Source organism: Falco peregrinus, chromosome 8 (assembly GCF_023634155.1).
Source record: "Falco peregrinus isolate bFalPer1 chromosome 8, bFalPer1.pri, whole genome shotgun sequence".
Classification (NCBI taxonomy): domain Eukaryota; kingdom Metazoa; phylum Chordata; class Aves; order Falconiformes; family Falconidae; genus Falco; species Falco peregrinus.
The window spans coordinates 59,347,042-59,364,474 of NC_073728.1; the positions used below are offsets into that span (position 1 = coordinate 59,347,042).

At 55.2% G+C, this 17,433-nt stretch overlaps 1 protein-coding gene across 1 annotated transcript; it reads right to left on the reverse strand.

Annotated features, from left to right (window-relative positions):
• Nucleotides 1-3,220: 3,220 nt before the first annotated feature.
• Nucleotides 3,221-16,007, reverse strand: CDX1 (caudal type homeobox 1). The gene is made up of 3 exons (XM_005231794.2): nucleotides 15,446-16,007; nucleotides 3,689-3,834; nucleotides 3,221-3,477 (listed from the first exon to the last, which is right to left on the reverse strand). The coding sequence occupies exons 1-3, from the start codon at nucleotides 15,870-15,872 to the stop codon at nucleotides 3,271-3,273; spliced, it is 780 nt and encodes a 259-aa protein (XP_005231851.1). The 5' UTR covers nucleotides 15,873-16,007; the 3' UTR covers nucleotides 3,221-3,270.
• Between the last annotated feature and the right edge of the window lie 1,426 nt (nucleotides 16,008-17,433).

Sequence of the window (17,433 nt, forward strand, 5' to 3'; positions counted from 1 at the left end):
GGTATCAGTTGGAATTTCATCCTGTCAACGGCACCCGCAGCTTCTCTGGGTGGGTGGCGGAGCATCTTCCCTCTGGCCTAGCCCCTCCCCCACCCACAGGTGCCCCAGCGCAGTAGGGGAATTGGGGAGACGTACGTCTCATACCCTCCCAGGACTCCGTCCCATTCCAGGCTTCCCCCTTGCAGGTGACGGTGTTGCCCAAGGCTGGGCTGCCACCACCCCATCCCCTGCCAGGGCAGGATCCCACCAACCAGCCCCATGTGGCAATGACAAAACTGGCTGTCAAAGGCAGGCAAAGCCTGGTGAGGGATGAGGATGTGTGTGGAGGAGCCAGCCCCCAGTGTGGGGACCACGCTGGAGTCTTCGCACAGAAGTGGCCCCAGTTTCCCCAGTCCAGCCCAGCCCTTTGGGCAGGTGGTCCATCCAGTCCCACCCCTTTTCCCACACGGCACCAGCCCTGTTGCATTTGCCTCCCCCTGTTTGAGCTCCTGACGCCCCATTTCTCCTGGCAGGGAGGTGGTGGCCCCATGCCACGGGCAGCCCAACATGCCGTGCCGGTGAGTGTGGGGTCATCAGGGTACAGCTGCAAGGACAGGAAAAAACCCTTTGCTCTGTCCCTCTCTCTGCAATGCCACCTCATCCTGCCACTGCTCCTCCATCTCCTCCACCCATGAGGACTTTATCCTGCATCAGGTGTCCCTCCACAGCCACCTGCCCTGCCCATGCACCTCAGCACACACATCCCCACCTCTTCCCAGGCAACACTTGGCACATTTTGGGGCTGAAGGAGCACTTTGGGCAGGGATTCAAGGGCAGCCCCTTGCTCAGTGCCCTGCAGGACCAGCGGGACGTGGCTGGAATGGAGAGAGGAGAGTGTCAGGCACTGATGCCAGCTGTCCCAGGCACTATCTCACATCCTCATTCTCTGTTTGCTTTTCTTGGACAAGGAGGATATTCGGCCCATCAACAGCCATAAAATGAGATTAGAGGCCAGGAGGCACCAATGGGAGATGGCCACGTCCGTGGGCAGCTGGCCTTGTTCTTTGGCCTTCACCAGCCCAAGCCCAGCCTCACCCTTTCCCCAGCTGTCCCCAGGGCTGGGAGTTTGCAGCCCCCAGGTCGCCCAGCATGGCCAGCCCTCGCGGTGACAAAAGGATGGGATGCAGCCATGCCGTGCCACGAGACATGCATCTACACCCTTCTCAGTGGGGCTGGGCAGAACCCCTCACTTCTGACTCCAGCTGCACCTGGGGGCACCAGCACTGGTGTGACCCCCGGCGCTGGCGTTCCTCCCCTGCTGCAGCACTGCAGGCCAGAAGGAGACAGCAACAAGCCTGTGGCATGCAGGATTCCTGCTGGCTTTTATTTTCACCGATGCCTAAAAAATAAAAATGAAAACCAGTTCTGCCTTATATACACAAAAACTGAGCCAAAGTCCTGAGCCAATGCAAACCTTCATCCTGGGTGCAGCTGGCAATGATGGCCGAGGGAGGTGTCACTGGCCCCTGCAGGAGGGACACCCAAATCCTGTGAAGGCTGGAGTGGGGCAGCAGGCACAGTGGGATGGCAGGGACCTGCCTGTAAAAGCTGCAGTGTGCCTGAGGCACCTTGTTTTCTGGGCCAGGATGGGCTGGGAGTGGTGCAAGGCTGGCGGCAGACAGGGCGGCTGAATGATGCGATGCACCAGTCTCGGGTGTGACGCAAGGGCTTGGCTGGGTGCTCTGCAGGGAGCAGGGGACACGTCTGCTGCTCCGCCTTTCTGGAGCTTGCAGAGACGGTGCTAGGAAAGGCCATGCAAGCTGCCATGCAAGGTTCGTGCACCCTCATTCCTGTCTTGGTCTTGGGAAGCTGTAGCCCAGGAGCACCCAGAGCAGCCCTGAGCAGGTGCTGCAGACCCTCCTGTGTCCCAGCTGTGCCCAGCTGGCCTTTGGGACATCTGAAACTGGGCTGTAATTTAACCTGGGCCAATGCAGCAGTCAGGACTCAGCAGCATGAAGGGACATTTCAGCTGCAGTTCACCAGCAGAAAAAGAGGGGCATTAGTTACTGGCCTCGGGCACACAGTGGGTGACAGGTGGTACAGTGCATGGAGGAGAGGGGAGATAAGGAGAACAAAACCTGGAGTTCTTTGGGTTTTGAAGAAAACAGGAAAAAAACACTTCTCTGTCTTTCTGGAAACCACCTCTCCATCACCTAACACCAGGGTACGTGCCAGCCCTTTGCCTGATACAGCCCCTGCCCACCCTGGCAGCAGTTCCTAGTGCCTGTGGCAGCTGCACTCCCTTGGAGCAGCCCCCCAAAGTTCTCCCAGTATCAGCCCTTCTGGACAGCCTGGGGCTGGTTCTTACACCCTGTCCCAATGGCAGACCTTCTTGTCCTCCTCCCTTTCCGCACAGGAAGGTGGTTTGAGGTCTCAGCAGGGTGATCTGCCTCCGGTGTGTCTGTGCCTGGCTCCCTTCTCTCCTCTCCCTGTGCTCCAGGTGGAGGGTGGCTGTGGTGCCACCTTGCCATGGCACAGCCAGGGGCACTGGAGCTTCTGGAAGAGTCTCCATGGGGCTCTTTGTGGCTGCAGGGACAGAGCTGGGGGCACAGGAGCCAGGTGCTGCTGGGGGTAGCTGGGGAACGGGGGTGAGGATGCATGGGGACTCTCTCCAAGGATGTGCTCCAGCTTGTTACCATCACGGTGGTCTTAAGGAATCCCCCCTCAGATCCTATGACTGAGGGTCCTCCCTGGCTCCCGCAGTCCAACTTGCTCTGCCTTCGGCACCCCCCTTCCCAGAATGCCGGATCCAGGAGACCAGCTCAGCAGAAATTTGTTTTGCCTTGAGTCCAGCCAGGTCTTTTCTCTAGTTCAGTCTTATTTGAACTGCCGCAAAAGCACCAGGCAGCTGGACTGGCAGGAGGACTGAAGGAAGCATCCTACCAGCTCCACCTGAGGCACCGTAGGAAAGCCATCCTTCACCACCCCACCCCGCTTCCTTCTGCTGACATTAGGACCTTGCTTTGGGCTGCAAATACTAGAGACCAGACCAGTGCACGTTTCCTACAGGAGAGCAATACTACCTAATGTATGGTTTTCACATAGGAGAGAGCCCACCAACCCCTCGGCAAGGTCCCGGTGCCACCTTGCCCTGCCGCGCTGGCTGCCCTGTTGATTCAGCCGGGGACCATTGTGTCTTTGGGAAGGGACTGTCACTCTTCAGAGCACACGGACCGGCTGGGCTCTGCTGCATAGTGCTTATCTCTTGGTGTCTGTAGCTGGTGAAGGGGCTTATGGCATGAATTCTTCCTTGATGGTCAGTGGGGACGAGGAGACTAGGTTCGGGGCACTGCTGCTGCAGAGGCCTCCGACGGGTCCCAGTGTGCCAACAGCTGGTGGGGTCGGTGTGGTGGTGCTGGTGGGCTGGCTTTGCTGCTGCATCTTCTTTTTGTTCACCTTCCTCTCCTTCGCCCTCCGATTTTGAAACCAGATTTTCACCTGCAGAAAGGCAAAGATGGTGATGAAGGGATGGGGGTGGATGCAGCAAAGCATGACAACTCTTAGGGTCCCCCTGGGGCAGGGGGTGCAGCCCAGAGTGTGGAAGAGAAGGGAGAGCGCTGGAGCAGGTGGGACCTTGGGCTGCAGCCCTCCCCCTCCCAGTCCCATCTCCAGCCGGGATGTGGTTTTCCTGGGACACCGCAGCACTGACCTGCCGTTCGGTGAGCCCAAGGGCAGCAGCCAGCTCAGCCTTGCGGCGGATGGTGATGTAGCGGCTGTAGTGAAACTCCTTCTCCAGCTCCAGGCGCTGGTGGTCCGTGTACACCACCCGGTACTTGTCTTTCGTCCTGGTCTTGCCTGGCAGAGAGAGCAGAGTTGGGGTGAGCTGACAGGGGATTAAGGGGAGCAGTGGAGGGGTAGGAACATCCCCAAGGGCATTGAGTTGATACACAACCACCTGTGGACAGCTCAGGAGAAATATGGCAATGCCCTTGGACCAGTGGAAAAGAAAGTCATGAGGCTTCTGTTGAATTTAATGCCCATTAGCACCAGGTTGTTTCTCTGTGTTCAAAAGTACCTGGGCTTTGGGGAAATTGCTTAGTGGAAAGAGCAGAAGAGATTCAGAGGCATCCTGAGAAGATGGACCACAAATCCCATGTACCATGACACACTGTCCCCAAGAGGAGCAGAGCTGCAAGCCCTGCTGTGGGCTGAGGACAAGCCGCCTGCAAAAATACAGCCTGGGAGGGCTGCTTTCTAGCAGAAAAATGCAGCCAAAAATAGCCCAGCCGTCTTCTCTGTTAGCTCCTTCATTAATACATACACACACAGAGCAAGCTGTGGAGCAAGAGCCAATGGCTTGAACTCTGCCTGGGCTGGGGGTCACGGGGTGTGCAGGTAGCACTTCAAGGAAGGACACCTATGACCAGAAGGAACAAGTCCCTGGTTCTTTCCTCTGCAGAAGAGCCCATGGGTGGAGAATAAACACAGCTGTGAATATTTGCTTCTCCACCCAAATTAGCAAAATCCTGTTCCAGGGCATCAAGAGGGATGGAGCCATGCCTTCAGCTAAGCAGCCACCGTCCTTCTGACTGGGAACCCAGCCATTTGTTTGCCTGACAAACATGTTTGCCCGTCTTATGAATTTCTGCTGCTGAAAGCAGTGCTGCCATGGGAAGGGGCAGGAGCAAGCCCAGAACAGCTCCATGGATATCACTGGGGCTGCCCTGGGTGTACCAGCATGGACAGGATACTGCCTATCACTGCTGCAGATGTGCAGGGAGAGATTTCTGGTGATCCAGCAACCTGTACAACTTCATCTGCAGCCTGCTGCCCCCAGGAAAGGGGACTTTTTTGTGCCTGCCATTCTGTTAATCCATTCCTCCTAACAAGTCCTTGGCACATCAGCCAGTTTGGGCCAAACTGGGCGAAGAAGCCTCAGCAGTATTAAATTCTGACCATAGTGAAAGTAGAAGTTTGGGTGGCGCAGAGCAAAGCTGTGCTTCAGAGACTCCAGAATGGACTCAGCTCTAATCAGACATCAGAGAATCTCCACAGAGCAAAACTCCAACCCGCAGGCTGCAAATCTGTTTCTCAACCAACTCAGTTTTATTTTTAAGGGTGTCTCTCCCTTGCTACCCCATTACAAGGAGACAGGGTCTTTCCTAAGGCACTTCTTATGCTGAAAGACAAATGTAAAAGAGTATAGGAGGCAGGTCAACCCATGGCAACAGCACACTGTGAGTGCGAGAGGGGCTCCCTCGAGGTCATTTCCCTCACAGCATCCCATGGGATGCAAAAAGGCAGCTGATTTTCTACTAAATAAGAAAGAGCCAGCAAAGGTCCAGCTCTTGCCATTGGCCACCGAGCAAACCATGTGTGGCAGCACACGAGTGCGTGCACACCCTTGGGCACAAGCAGGAGCTGGGTGGGCACAGGAGGTGTCTTGCCCTGCTGGGACTTGACTCTGGTGCTCCCAGGCACAAAGCAGCAGCCCTGTGGTTAGCACCCAATTGCCATGACTATGTCACTCTCTGTGTCCTCCTGCCATTGCTCCCAGAGGTGCTGGCACGGGCTCAGCACAATGTGAGCAGGGTGATGGCCGAGGGTCCCAGTGTGGTCCCCAAGATGCACCGAAGCTCTCCAACAATCTATGGAGGAGGAAAGGAGCACACAAAGGCTGCAACATGACTGGGAATAGAAACCAGACCTCCCAGCACCAGGGCTGGGGTTTAGCCACTAACTCGTATTTGAGGGGTGTGATGAACTCAGCCACCGCCTTAGAGGGTGGGGAGCCCAGCTCAACCCAGGGCTGTTTGGAAGCGAACACCTAATCCCTTCCTACCACCACCGAGGGCAAACCTGCCTGAGGCCACACAGGGTGACTCTGCAGGTAAAAACTGGGTAAAAAGGTAATTTGATTGAGCAAGGTGTGTATGGAGATGTCTGCAGACACACGGCTGAACTGCAGCAATTCGGTGTGTGAGGGGTCGGCGGCAGCATTGCTGGGTGTTTGTCTCCTCCTTGGCACACACCAGCTATGGTGGCTTGAACAAAACTGGCCATGGGACAGTGCCAGGCTGGAGTGATGCCAGGGGCACCTGGCCCACGTGGGACCCCTCGCTCTCCCCTCGCTCTTCCACGGGGCCTCTGTCCTTCCCAGGGGGTCGGTGCCACCTCTTGCTGCCCCACATATGAAGGGCTTATCAGCGTGAGAAGGACTTCTGTATGCCAGCCCAGGGGGGACCTGTGCTGAATTTGCAAACGCGGTGATTCCTGGGGAGCTACAGAGTGAACCAGATGTGCCGGCTGAGATGTAAGCAAGGTTTAGCAGCTCCCTGAGAAACGGAGCTCCCTCTGTCTGCTGCCGGCTCAGGGACTGCGACAAGTTTTTTTCTTTCTTATATAGTTATCCTTTTTTTTTTTTTAAATTTGAAAGCAAAAACCTCGCTGAATAGATAATGACTTAAAAATGATCTTATTTGCAATATTGCTATTTGAACACCACTGCTTGGAGAAAAAACCTGACAGATAAAGTAAAAAAAAAAAAAAAAAAAAAAAAGAAATAAGGCAGTTTGTGAATACAACATCTGCCATGAATTTCAGCAGGAATTATCATTTCCTGCTGCAGCTGTAAACAGATCCATCACAGCTTGTTCTTTGTTATTCCCTCTTCACCATTCACCCCTGATGAAAACTGTGCTTTGCCTGGGACCTGGCGGATACCCGGCCCTGCCGAAGAGCCACCTCTGTGTGAGCTGGGTACCACTCTCTCACTGCCCCGTATGAGGTAGCAAAGACTCAAAGCAGAGGGCTCACGACCAAGCCAGAAACTGAAAGTTATTCATCTCAACTAATTGCTGGTTTCAGCGATGTTTGCTGAATTCAGGAATGTATTGTGGGTGATTCACAAGGAAAAGAAAAGGATTCACAAGAAATACTATTGACAATGAATAATTCAACTACCTTGAATATGGATGCTGGGTTACACTTAATTCTCTCCTGGAGAGTTTTTATGGCTCTGTGAAAGGAAAGAGGAAATTTGGGACAAGCCAGAGCTCCTTACGGGGAGTCCTCATACCTACAGGGAGTCTCCTCTGGAGACGTTGAAAACCTGTGTGGATGTGATCCCATGCCACCTGCTCTAGGTGAACCTGCTTTATCAGGGAGCTGGACTAAATGATCTCCAGAGGTCCCTCCCAACCCTGACTGTTCTGTGATTCTGTGAAACCCCGGCCCTGCAGCGGGTAGCATGGCCGAGCAGAGGGATGGAGCTGCTCCCACATTTCAAGTGAAGCCCCGTGGTAGTGGATCAGGATAGCCCAGAGATGATGCTGCTCCTGCACTGGGAGGGAGCATGGATGGAGTGCACGGGGTGCAAAGAGGGTGGTGGTGATGCCTCCTAGCATTTAAAGTCCTTCCTGCTTGCCCCCAAAAGACCAGGCAAAGGAACTGCTCAGGCAGTCAAATGAAGCCATTTTGCTGGGCTAGTGGGAATGGTTTCAGCTTTGGGATCAAGGCAGGGCCAATGGCTGCGTGGGGAGAGGGTATCATTACTACTGTTAATGTATAACCCTAATAGCACTCACCTGAGCCATGATTAGATAAGGGAATAGCTTTAATGTGCTGTGCAAATCCCAAGGGACGCGCTCCTGAGTGTGCAGGCACACGCACACATGCTGGGGGACGGGGTCTCAACCCTCAGTCTGGATCTCCTCTCCAGGGCATCCCTGCCCTGGGGATGGGGGTGCTGGAGCTCCTGCCCTGGACCAGGTCGGGAGCCTGGCAGGGGAAGGGGAAATCACACTAGGTCCCTGCAGCCACCATCTCAGGCTCTGCACCCTCATGGCCATGGCAGAGGCTGCCAGAGAGGTGGTAATTCACCCTGGCCTGCCAGAGGATGGCTTTCAATAAGAAACTGCCCCAAACACCTTAACAGATAAGGAAGAGGGGTATTTTGATGCTGGTGTTGAGCAGCTCTAAGAACAGCCGGAGAGAGGCTGGTTCAAACCAGGGAGGAAAGAGACTGTGAGGTGGCAGTGTCACCCTGGGAGGAGGTGGGAAATAGCAAAGGACTAAGAGCTGGCATGTGTTAATTGGAACTTGTCTTTTCTGGAGCCTCACAGAATGAGGCACCCAGCCCCGCGTGCCTGGCACAGCTAAGAGGGGCCAGCTCCAAATGGAGGGTCCCGATTTGCAGGACATAGACCTCCCAGCCACAGCAGGAGCAGCACAGCTGCCAGCAGTGAGGAACATAAACCTGTGCTTTTCTAAAGGTCTCTATTTCACAGGTCAAAGCAGCTCAAAATTGCAGCACCTGCAAAGTCTGGCTCCATGGGCTACGCAGCCATCAGGGCTCCGATCAGGGCACCCGGGTTACAGCAGCCCTGACCCGCTTGCTGGAGCCACCGGGATGAGAGCCCACCATGGTGCTGGCTGTCATGCCCCACTGCAGAAGTCCCCGAGGCCTGGGGACATGGGCACATCACATGGTGCTTTACACAGGAGGTGCTGGCATGGGGGACAGAGGTGTTGCTGCCAGGCTGGCCGGCCCCATGGCTGCTCAGCAGCTCTGCACGCCCCACTGCATGGTGGCTCCTTGCATGACTGACATGAAAAGTCTGGGCAACGTGCTCCTGGACCCACCCTGCGTGGTCACACCTTCCTGGCGATGCTCTGGCCACACACTGGCTCCATCTGCACAGCCTAGTCTGCCCGTCTGTCTGTACTGGGTAGCTGGTTCCGTCTGATGGCACTACAATATCCTAATGCTGAAAAGCATCAGGAGTGGAAGTCCCATCACCAGTGAGCACCAGGGAGAGAACTTGTACACAGTGGAGTTAAAGTGCAGCAAGATGGGGTACAACGCTGTTCCCCCTGGGTGGGTGCTTTCTTCCCATGATAAAGCTGCTTCATTCTGAATGAGCAGCACCTACTTGCAAAAAGGATAAAATCCTCACATCCCAGACGAATCAGTGCTATATCAGGATTTGCCATTGCTTCCCAGGGAAAAGTAATTTGTGAAAATCAAGGAAAACTCAAAAAAACCTTCCCCCTTCCCCCAGCATATCTTAGGCCATGCTACAGATGGAGAAACTGAGGCACAGAAGTGACTCCAAACAAGAGTGGAGCCCCAGGGTCAGAGCTATGGGCTCTGATTGCTGGTGGGACTCCCCGAACAGCTTAACCTTGTGTTGATCTGCAGCTCCCTGGGGGTAGCTGTCCCCCTGTCTCCCCTGTCCCCCCTCCCCGCAAAGACAGGGACAGCCAGCAGACCAATGCCCCATGACAGAGACCCCAGGCCCAGAAGGCGGCTCAGCATCTATAGCTCAGGAGCCTCCAGGCTGGCTGGAGCCACCCTCATCTGGCAGCCAGATGTGCTCCAGCTGTCTGTGCGGAGGGGTCGATGCTCCCTCTGCCGAGCAGTGACGATGGCAGCCGTGCTGGGCAGTGGTGATGCTGGTGCTCAGGACAGACAGCCCAGCTCATGGCGCTGTCCCTAAACCTACTGGAAACGGGAACCCTAAGGTCAGCAATGACAGTGGCAGGGGCTGAGCTGCCTGATGCCCTCCCTGTGCTTCCTCTGCCCACACTTGCTTGCTCCCTTCCTTTCCCCTCCAGCAGCAACCCCAAAGCACCCACGCTGCTCTGTGGTCTGGGAGAGGGGATAAATCTGGGCCCCTCACCCTCCCTGAGTGCTGGGAACCAGCAGGTCAGGGTTTTCACAAGCCTCCCCCTTCCCATGCATGCTTCAATATCATCAGCTATTTTTCCCCTGCCGCTGGAAGCAGAGGGGTGATGAATGGGGCGACTGAAACGGGGCAAAGGACTGGAGCCGTGTGGCTTGCTTCATCACCTCGAGCAAAAAACAAACCCCTCCAGAGGGCAATCCTTCCTGAGATCCCTGCCTGAGAGCATACCCCTGCCAAAGCAGGCTGGATTCAGACAACTGCCAGGTGTCAAAAACTGGGTGAGAGAAACCACCCCACACCCACATACATATTTAATGTCTTTATACTGCAGAGGGAGAGGATGCTGGATGAATGCTCATCCGATGGACCCTGCCAAGACTCCCCCAGCTATGCTCCGGGTTGAGGAAATGGGCATTTCGGCCTGAAGGCAGGACTCATCTGTGGGCAATTGTGCTAGAGGTCTCTCCAAGGAGCCCAGTGACCCTCCTACCCCCAGGGCAGCTCCTTGGATGGCTGTTTGCCTGACATTGACCCAACCTGGGAATCTCTTCCTGGTGCCAAAGACTTCAGAGCAAATGGCAGTGCTCCTGTGGGCACCCACCAGCAATAAAACCTGACTCAGCTCGGTACATCATGCACTGGAAATGTTTCACTTACAAAACCATGCCACTTGTCTTGATGGCTTTTTAGTTTCCTGCACAGAGAGGATCAAGCTCGGTGCTTCCTAAGAAGCTGTGCTGAGTGTGTGACTGGGGATTATGTGCCTGGAGGTTATGGGTCTGGCAGAGCCAGGAGGCAGAGACCGGGGTCTGGTGTACGGGACAGCTGCACCGGGCAGCCCGGCTGCTGGGAAGGGGCAGAAACACCTGGGCAAAGAGCCAGGTGCAGGGAGTGCAGCCCGGTGCACAGCAGCACAGGCTGGCCCCAGCTGGGCTCTGCACTGCCAGCACAGCAGGATGGGGCCAGATCTGCACCCGCACCCACACACGTGGGTGAAAGCACCCCCCTTGCAGGCCTCATCTTCCTCCCAGGAGCTGCATACCCCAAGTTGCATACCCAACCCAAGGCGGTTGCAGTGAGCCAGTAGTTCCCCATCACAACCCTGAACACGGAGCACAGAGCAACACGACAGGAGATGCATCAACCCTGGGGGCAGCAGCCTAAGGCAGGGCATTGGGACAAGCATTTCCCAGCCCTGCAATGATTCAACCTTTTATTTTGGCAACGGGAAGATTCTTCCAGTTGCTTCTATGGTTCTATGAGTGCTGAGCTGAGCACCGTCAGTCAGGCTTCTGGGCCAGGTCAAAGACCACACCAGTACGGGAAGGCAAGGAGTGGTGCCAGGGCAGTGCATGGGCTGGCCAGCGCATGCGGGCTGGAAACAGCGTGGTTTAGAGCATCACCTTCATGCCAGCCCTGCAACACTGAGCCCAAATCCAGCTCATCCAAATCTGCCACCTGTCTGGGCTTGGCCCAGCTGCAACAGGAGGAGGAGGACAGCAAAGCAGCGGTGGTCCTGCCTGGGCACCAGGTCTCCTCTCCCCCTTTGCAGCCTCATACGGCTCAGCCCATCCTTACCGGGGGGCAGCGCAAGGGAAGGATCCAGCCCCTTATCCAGGCGATCACAAAGCTAACAGCACTGGAGTGGGCGTCCTTGAAGGGTTGCCTGTAGGAAACATCTGTCATTGGCCAGAGGTTTAAAGTGTCCCTCTGCTAATCCCGGGGAATTAGCCAGCCAAACCCATCACGTAGGTACCGCCAGTGCTCCAGGGAAGCCCTTTTTGTTCAAGGAAAGTCAATTCTAGGAAAGTTTGAAAGGCCTGTACCTTGGCCAGCAGGCTAAGCAGTCAACAAATCCCAGCTGGGGCCAGGAGCAGGTTGTGGGTTAATAATTCAAGGGGAGAAGACCAATGGGGCCCAATGCATGCACACACCGAGTGACCCAGGGAAGCAAAGGGTCTCATCATGGGGAGCAACTGTGTGCTAAAGAGGGGTCCCCCACACAGGGATGAACCGTGGAAATGCACTGCCCTCCAGCCATTACTCCAAAACGTACCGTGCATGGCAGGAATGCTGCCTGTCCAGGGGAAATGATTCTGTCTCATTATTGCAAATTTTACTTTTTCCTCCAGCTTTCATGGGCCTCACTAAGGCAACAAATAGAGCTGGAAAACTGAATAGTGAAAACAGAAACAGAAAACTGCATATCCAGCAAATCACCACTCGCCCATGCTCAGAGCATCACTGTTTACTCTCCATCACCCCAAAACCAGCCCAGGCACCGCGGGCACCGATACCACACAGAGCCCCTAGCCCATACACCTCCCCAAGGGATGCCCCAATTGCACTTTCACTTGCAATATTTAGCACTGCTGTGGCCCTGGCTCGATTAGTGACCTAAAAGCCAGACCCGAGGCAGTATCTGAGGATTTGCATACCTAAAGAGCAGAGGGTGAATTTCAAAGTTCAGCCAGCCACCTTTCCAGCCACCTTCCTGAGCTTTTTATAGAGCTGGGGTGCAATTCACAGGGAAGTTTGCAAATAATTGTGAATAAGGAGGAAGCATGAGGCTCTGACACGCTGTTCGTGAAGATTTTATGAGCAGAAAAAGAGGTGACATTGGAGAGAGAAATGAGGCCTGGGGACATTTTCCAGCTTGGTTCCCTTTAACTCCCAATTTCCAGCAACTGGCCCTCTGGCATCGCAGTCCCTCCTGCTGCAGGGTTATCTTGGCTCAGCCAGGTGAAGCATGCACATATTTAGCAACAGGTATATAAAATCATCCCCTGGTAAAGCCTAACTCTGCAGTGAGTCACTGGGAGATTTCTCGTTGGCTTTTCTTTGGCTCTAGATTGCATTTGCAGAAATCCCCAACACACTCATATTCCCTGCGTAACATTTTCTCTTACCACTGCACAGCTCTTTCCCAAAAGCTTTCAAACTACAGCCAAGAGCTGTTTATACAAGGCAAGATAGAGAGGGAACCTTAATTTACAACCCTCTGAAGTATTATGATTTATAGCATTCACAAAGAAACTGTTGATATTTATAGCAAAAAACTCCATGTATTCATTTCCTATTCCCACTGTGGTGAGACAGGTAGTTAATCAATCCAGACTGATTAAAGTCTAGTTTATTGATTTCAATAAAACAATTCATCTAAGAATTCCACCCCTATCTATGTCAAGCTCAACTCTTCCCTGCTCTCTTTCAAGCTTAACGGAGAAAGGCTCTTTTTTTATTTAAAGGGCAGCCCTGGAAAACACAGGCTGCATCCCACTATCTCCCAGTACATAGTCCCATCATGGCTGAATCCTGCAGCCTCCTGGCACCAGTAGCGCTGTGTTTGGACCCATCAGAGACACAAAGACATGTCCTTAATCTGCAAGTGCCTTAAAAAGAGACCTTGCTGGTCATCCATCCTAAGCAAGCACCACAAGAAAGGGGCTTTCACCCCAGCACCCATCCCTGTATCGCTGTGGCTACGCTGGGGCAGCTCCTCCTCTGCATGTAAAGGGAACAAGGCTGATTTGTTTGTCCCTTTGTATGTATTTAATCTAAGAGATACAAACTAAGCAACTAATGATATCTCTCCAGAATTCAATCAACTCAATTGTCATCTAACTCAATCAGAAGCACTTTCAAGCCCCTGTTTTATCTCGGGCCCCACTGCTGGGTATAAAACCATGCCCTTGATCCAGAGGAGATGTGTGCTGATGTCTTTCTTCCCTCATTAATTTTCCCTCTCACCTCTCTCAGAAGAAACGGAGATGTTCAGACCTACAAAACCTGCAGAAGTGGCTGGTTCGCAGCTGCATGGCGGGATTGCAGGATCACACCCCCCTTCCACCCTCCAGCAGAGGGAAGCCCTCAGCCCTGGCATGCCTGTGGGTCTCCATCACTGGGTATGGGGGGAGACATTTTTCCTAAATAGGTATATTCAGTGCTTAAAATGGGCCAGGAAATACCAATCCTGCCTCTCCCTTCCTCTTTCCAGACCGGGGCAGTTTTTTTCCATTTATCGGGATGTTCTGCCTGCTTCACTGCAGCCACTGATCCCACTAGGACAGCCCCATCCCCATCCCTGCCACGCGGATCTGGTGAACATGAGGAGCTATTTTCCATGCTGGAAGACCCCAGACACCTCTCTGCATGAGCCCCTTGTGTGAGGGTCTTTACACGGGGCTTGGCCAGCAGGGAGCCAGAAAGAAGCCTAAATTTGGAGACACTTTGCTAACAGGGAGCCCCAGCCCTCATCCCAGGGATAAGGGGCAGCGGTAAAAGGGAAAAGCAAAAAGCAAACTCTTCCATGAGGGATGGCCAGAGCCACTCCTATAGTGAGTTTGGCCCCAGCAGTGCTCTGCAGAGCTCATGGCCAGCACAGGAGAGGGACTGGGACAGCAGGTTCAGGCAAACCTAGTGGGCAGAGGGTCCCCCTGTGGGCAGGATGGGTCCAGACTGGGCTGGCAGCAGCGATAGATCGTAGCCTGGAGGGGAAGATGAAAGGGCATGGGCAGGACAGGACAAAGGGCCCTGCACCTCACCTCACTGCCAAAGGAGCCGGCCACCATCTCCATGACAAAGCAAATCCCTTGTCAATTTGGGCTGGCCCCAAGGGGGACCTGCCCAGTGCCTTTGAAGTGGGCAGCAGGGCCCCCAGCCCAGCGGGCAGGGAGCTGGGGTCACCCAGACACTTCCCCCCCCTCCCCCCCCCCCCCCCCCCCCCCCCCCCCCGCCTCCAGGTCAGGAGTTCAGCGGGGACAAGACCCCGGGGACTTGGGGACAGGGGGACAGGACCCTGGGGACATGACGAGCACCAGGTGCCCCCAGCAGCAGTGGGCACAGGAGCAGAGGCACCCACAAGCTGCGCCAATGCACGCACAGCATGCTGCACCCGGAGCACCCACATGCACCCTCCATGTGGCACTGTCCCCAAACGCACCACACTTTGCACACACACCACATGTACACACACGCACTGCACCTTGCACACACACCGCGCACAGCACCATCCTCGACAAACAGCACCCTGCATGCACACATTGAATGTGTAGCATCCCCCCTACACACTCGGTGAGACTATTGACGCAGCAAGCCCCATGCACACAGACTGCTTATGGTACCTCACACCACACAAGAGCCTACAGCACCTCACAAGCGTTGAACATCTTATATATATATATATATATATATATACACCCCACACACAGCACCTTCCCTCTGTGTATATACATAGGGTACCTTCCCTGCACACATACACACACTGCACATGTACGCAGCATAAGGCAGCTGGCACACACACATGTGCGCACCTCCCATACACAGGCTCGCACACTCAGCTGCTCGCTAACTCACACTCTCATGCACAGCTGCAGCCCCCCATGTTCAACCTTGCACGCATGGGACATCCTGCCCAGCACCCCCTCAGGGCTGGCAGGGCCCTGAGGTCCCAGGGGTCTCTGGCTCTGCCCATCCTACCCAGTGGTGGCAGACAAGGGCAGGGGTGCAGGGACAGAGGCCAGCTGAAGGAAAAGGACTTTCCAACCATATAACCCTGGCTGTCAGCAACACAGAAGGACAGTATCTTCCCTTCCCATCCTCATCTTCTGCTACCTCAGCAGTGGGGTCCCCCTGCTCTTTGGGGACCAAGCGCCATGCGGAGGGCAGATCAAGCATGTTGTCCCTCCCAGCAGTCCCCATGCAGGGAGAGCTTCAAGCCCAGTGATCCTCTGCAGCGGGGAAGGTGCAGGGGTGCAGGGCTGGGGGGGTTACCTTACCGCTGTTGCTGGTGCTGGGAATGCTGCGCCTCATCCACTCATACGGGGTGCGTCTCTGGGCGTTAGGGGAGAGCTGGGGGACCGAGCTGCTGATGGGTGGAGGCAAAAGTCCAGAGCCTGGGGGCTGGATGGGGTTAAAATCTGGGGGGCTGAATCCAAACTGCCCTGGGCTGGCAGTGGAAGGTGTAGCAGTGGTCCCGTAGGAATGCCAGTCCTCCTTGGCAGGGGTGTAGGGAGAGCCCCAGGCGGCTGCTGGCTGCCCGTGGTGCGGGTCGTTGTTAATCCCAGGCACATGGTGGTAGCTGGCGAAGTCCGAGTACTGGGGCGGCCCCGGCATGTAATTCTGGGGGTTGAGGTTGAGGCTGGGATGCCGGACAGGGCTGGGATACATGTTGGTGTCCTTATCCAAAAGATAACCTACATACATCTTCCCCGTCCAGCTCCGCACACATGCTGCGCTGCCGTGCCGCCGACTGCGGCCGGGCTCGGTTTGGCAGGGAGGCGGCCGCCCCTCCTTCGCCGCCACTCACCTGGGCGCCTTGGGGAGCTGTGTCCTGGGGCCAGGCACCTCCCTGCCCACGGGCTTTTATTGGGCCCAACCTCTCGCAGCATTTGCATTGAAAGGCAGGTTTGCATTTCAAAGTGCAGGAACCCCAGCGGGTGAGAGGGGCGAATTCAAACCTCCCACCCTGGCTGCAGGGGGATGAGGTTGTGGGTGACCCTGGGGGCCACTGAGGACCCCATGTCCGCGCTGCTGTCACCACCCCACAGGTGTCCCCAAGCCACTGGATGTGGTCCCTTTGTAGCAGCCAGCTTTGGAGACACTAAAGCATCATGGGCGTCACCCACAAGGATGCCCCAAGGGAGCCCACCCTGTCCCTGCAGCCATCCCTACCCCAGGAGCAAGGTGCCTTGAGCTGAGCCTTGTATTAAAGCCTGGCTGTGGGCAGGGGACAAGCTGGGCTGTGCCTGCCATCCATCAAACCCTTGCCCCGGGGTGGTGTTTTCCCAGGCAGCATCTGCCTGATTCAGAAAAGGGGGGCTGGTGGGAAGGGAAGGCTCTGAGTCCCCCTGCGTTTAGTCCATCCAGGGGCAAACCCAACCTCCAACCACAACAACAAAGCTCAGCCCAGGCTCAGAGAGCAGGACAGATGGACAGGCTGTGTGCAGGGGGAATGCCCCCACCCAACAGGGAGTCTGTGGGCTCCAACATGGTTCCAAGGGGCTCATGGCCCTGCAGCAAGAGGAGTTTCTCTCCTGTTTTCTCCCTTAAAAAAGAAAAAATCCCCCAGATGTTTTCTGATAAGGAAAACCAAGCAGAAACAGGACCCTCATGAAGCTGTGTCTCCCTGCAAGGTGCGAGGAGGACACTGGCCAAAACCAGCTCCCAGCAGTGATTGCCCACTCATCACCCGCCAAGCCGGACACACCTCCACTGCGGAGGGGGACGAGGAACTGAGGACAAGCGCTGTGCCATGCTGCCCAGAAACCCCCATCACCTGCAGCTGGGAGCCTCCTCCCTGCCTGTGTCCCCTTCCCTGTCAGTGTCACACTCTGGCTGTGCCCAGCCACCAGCATGTAGTCACAGTCATCATTTGCAGGCTGGCTTTTTCTCCTCAAACCAAAGCGCAGCCCTGCAAAGGCTCTAGAAGGGTGTTTTGTCACCTCCCCAAGGCCACCTCTGCCTGCTTCTCTGCAGCAGCCCCTTCCTTTTCTGCAAACATGAGTGGGGTGAGGACTGGTTGGTCCTTACCCTCCCAGGACAGAAACAGCCTGGAACCTGACAATAAGAAACAGAGAAAAAAAAAAATGCAGGGAAAAAGGAGATTTAGGATTAAACAGAGAGAAGGGGATAAAACAACAGACTTTCAGAGTTTTTCTTGATGGCAGATATGAACCTGTGAAGTGTTTCCAGTGTCAGATTGCCTGCCAGATTTTTGGGGTTAAAAGGAAAATGGTAACAAAACCAGCAAAGCCTCTCTGACTTG

Excerpts from the sequence above, each read along its gene's own strand:
- CDX1 (XM_005231794.2), bottom strand. The coding sequence starts at position 15,872 with ATGTATGTAGGTTATCTTTTGGATAAGGACACCAACATGTATCCCAGC. Across the intron at positions 3,835-15,445 it reads TCCCAGCACCAGCAACAGCG|GCAAGACCAGGACGAAAGAC; the intron begins GTAAGGTAACCC and ends TCTCTCTGCCAG. Across the intron at positions 3,478-3,688 it reads TTGGGCTCACCGAACGGCAG|GTGAAAATCTGGTTTCAAAA; the intron begins GTCAGTGCTGCG and ends GCCTTTCTGCAG.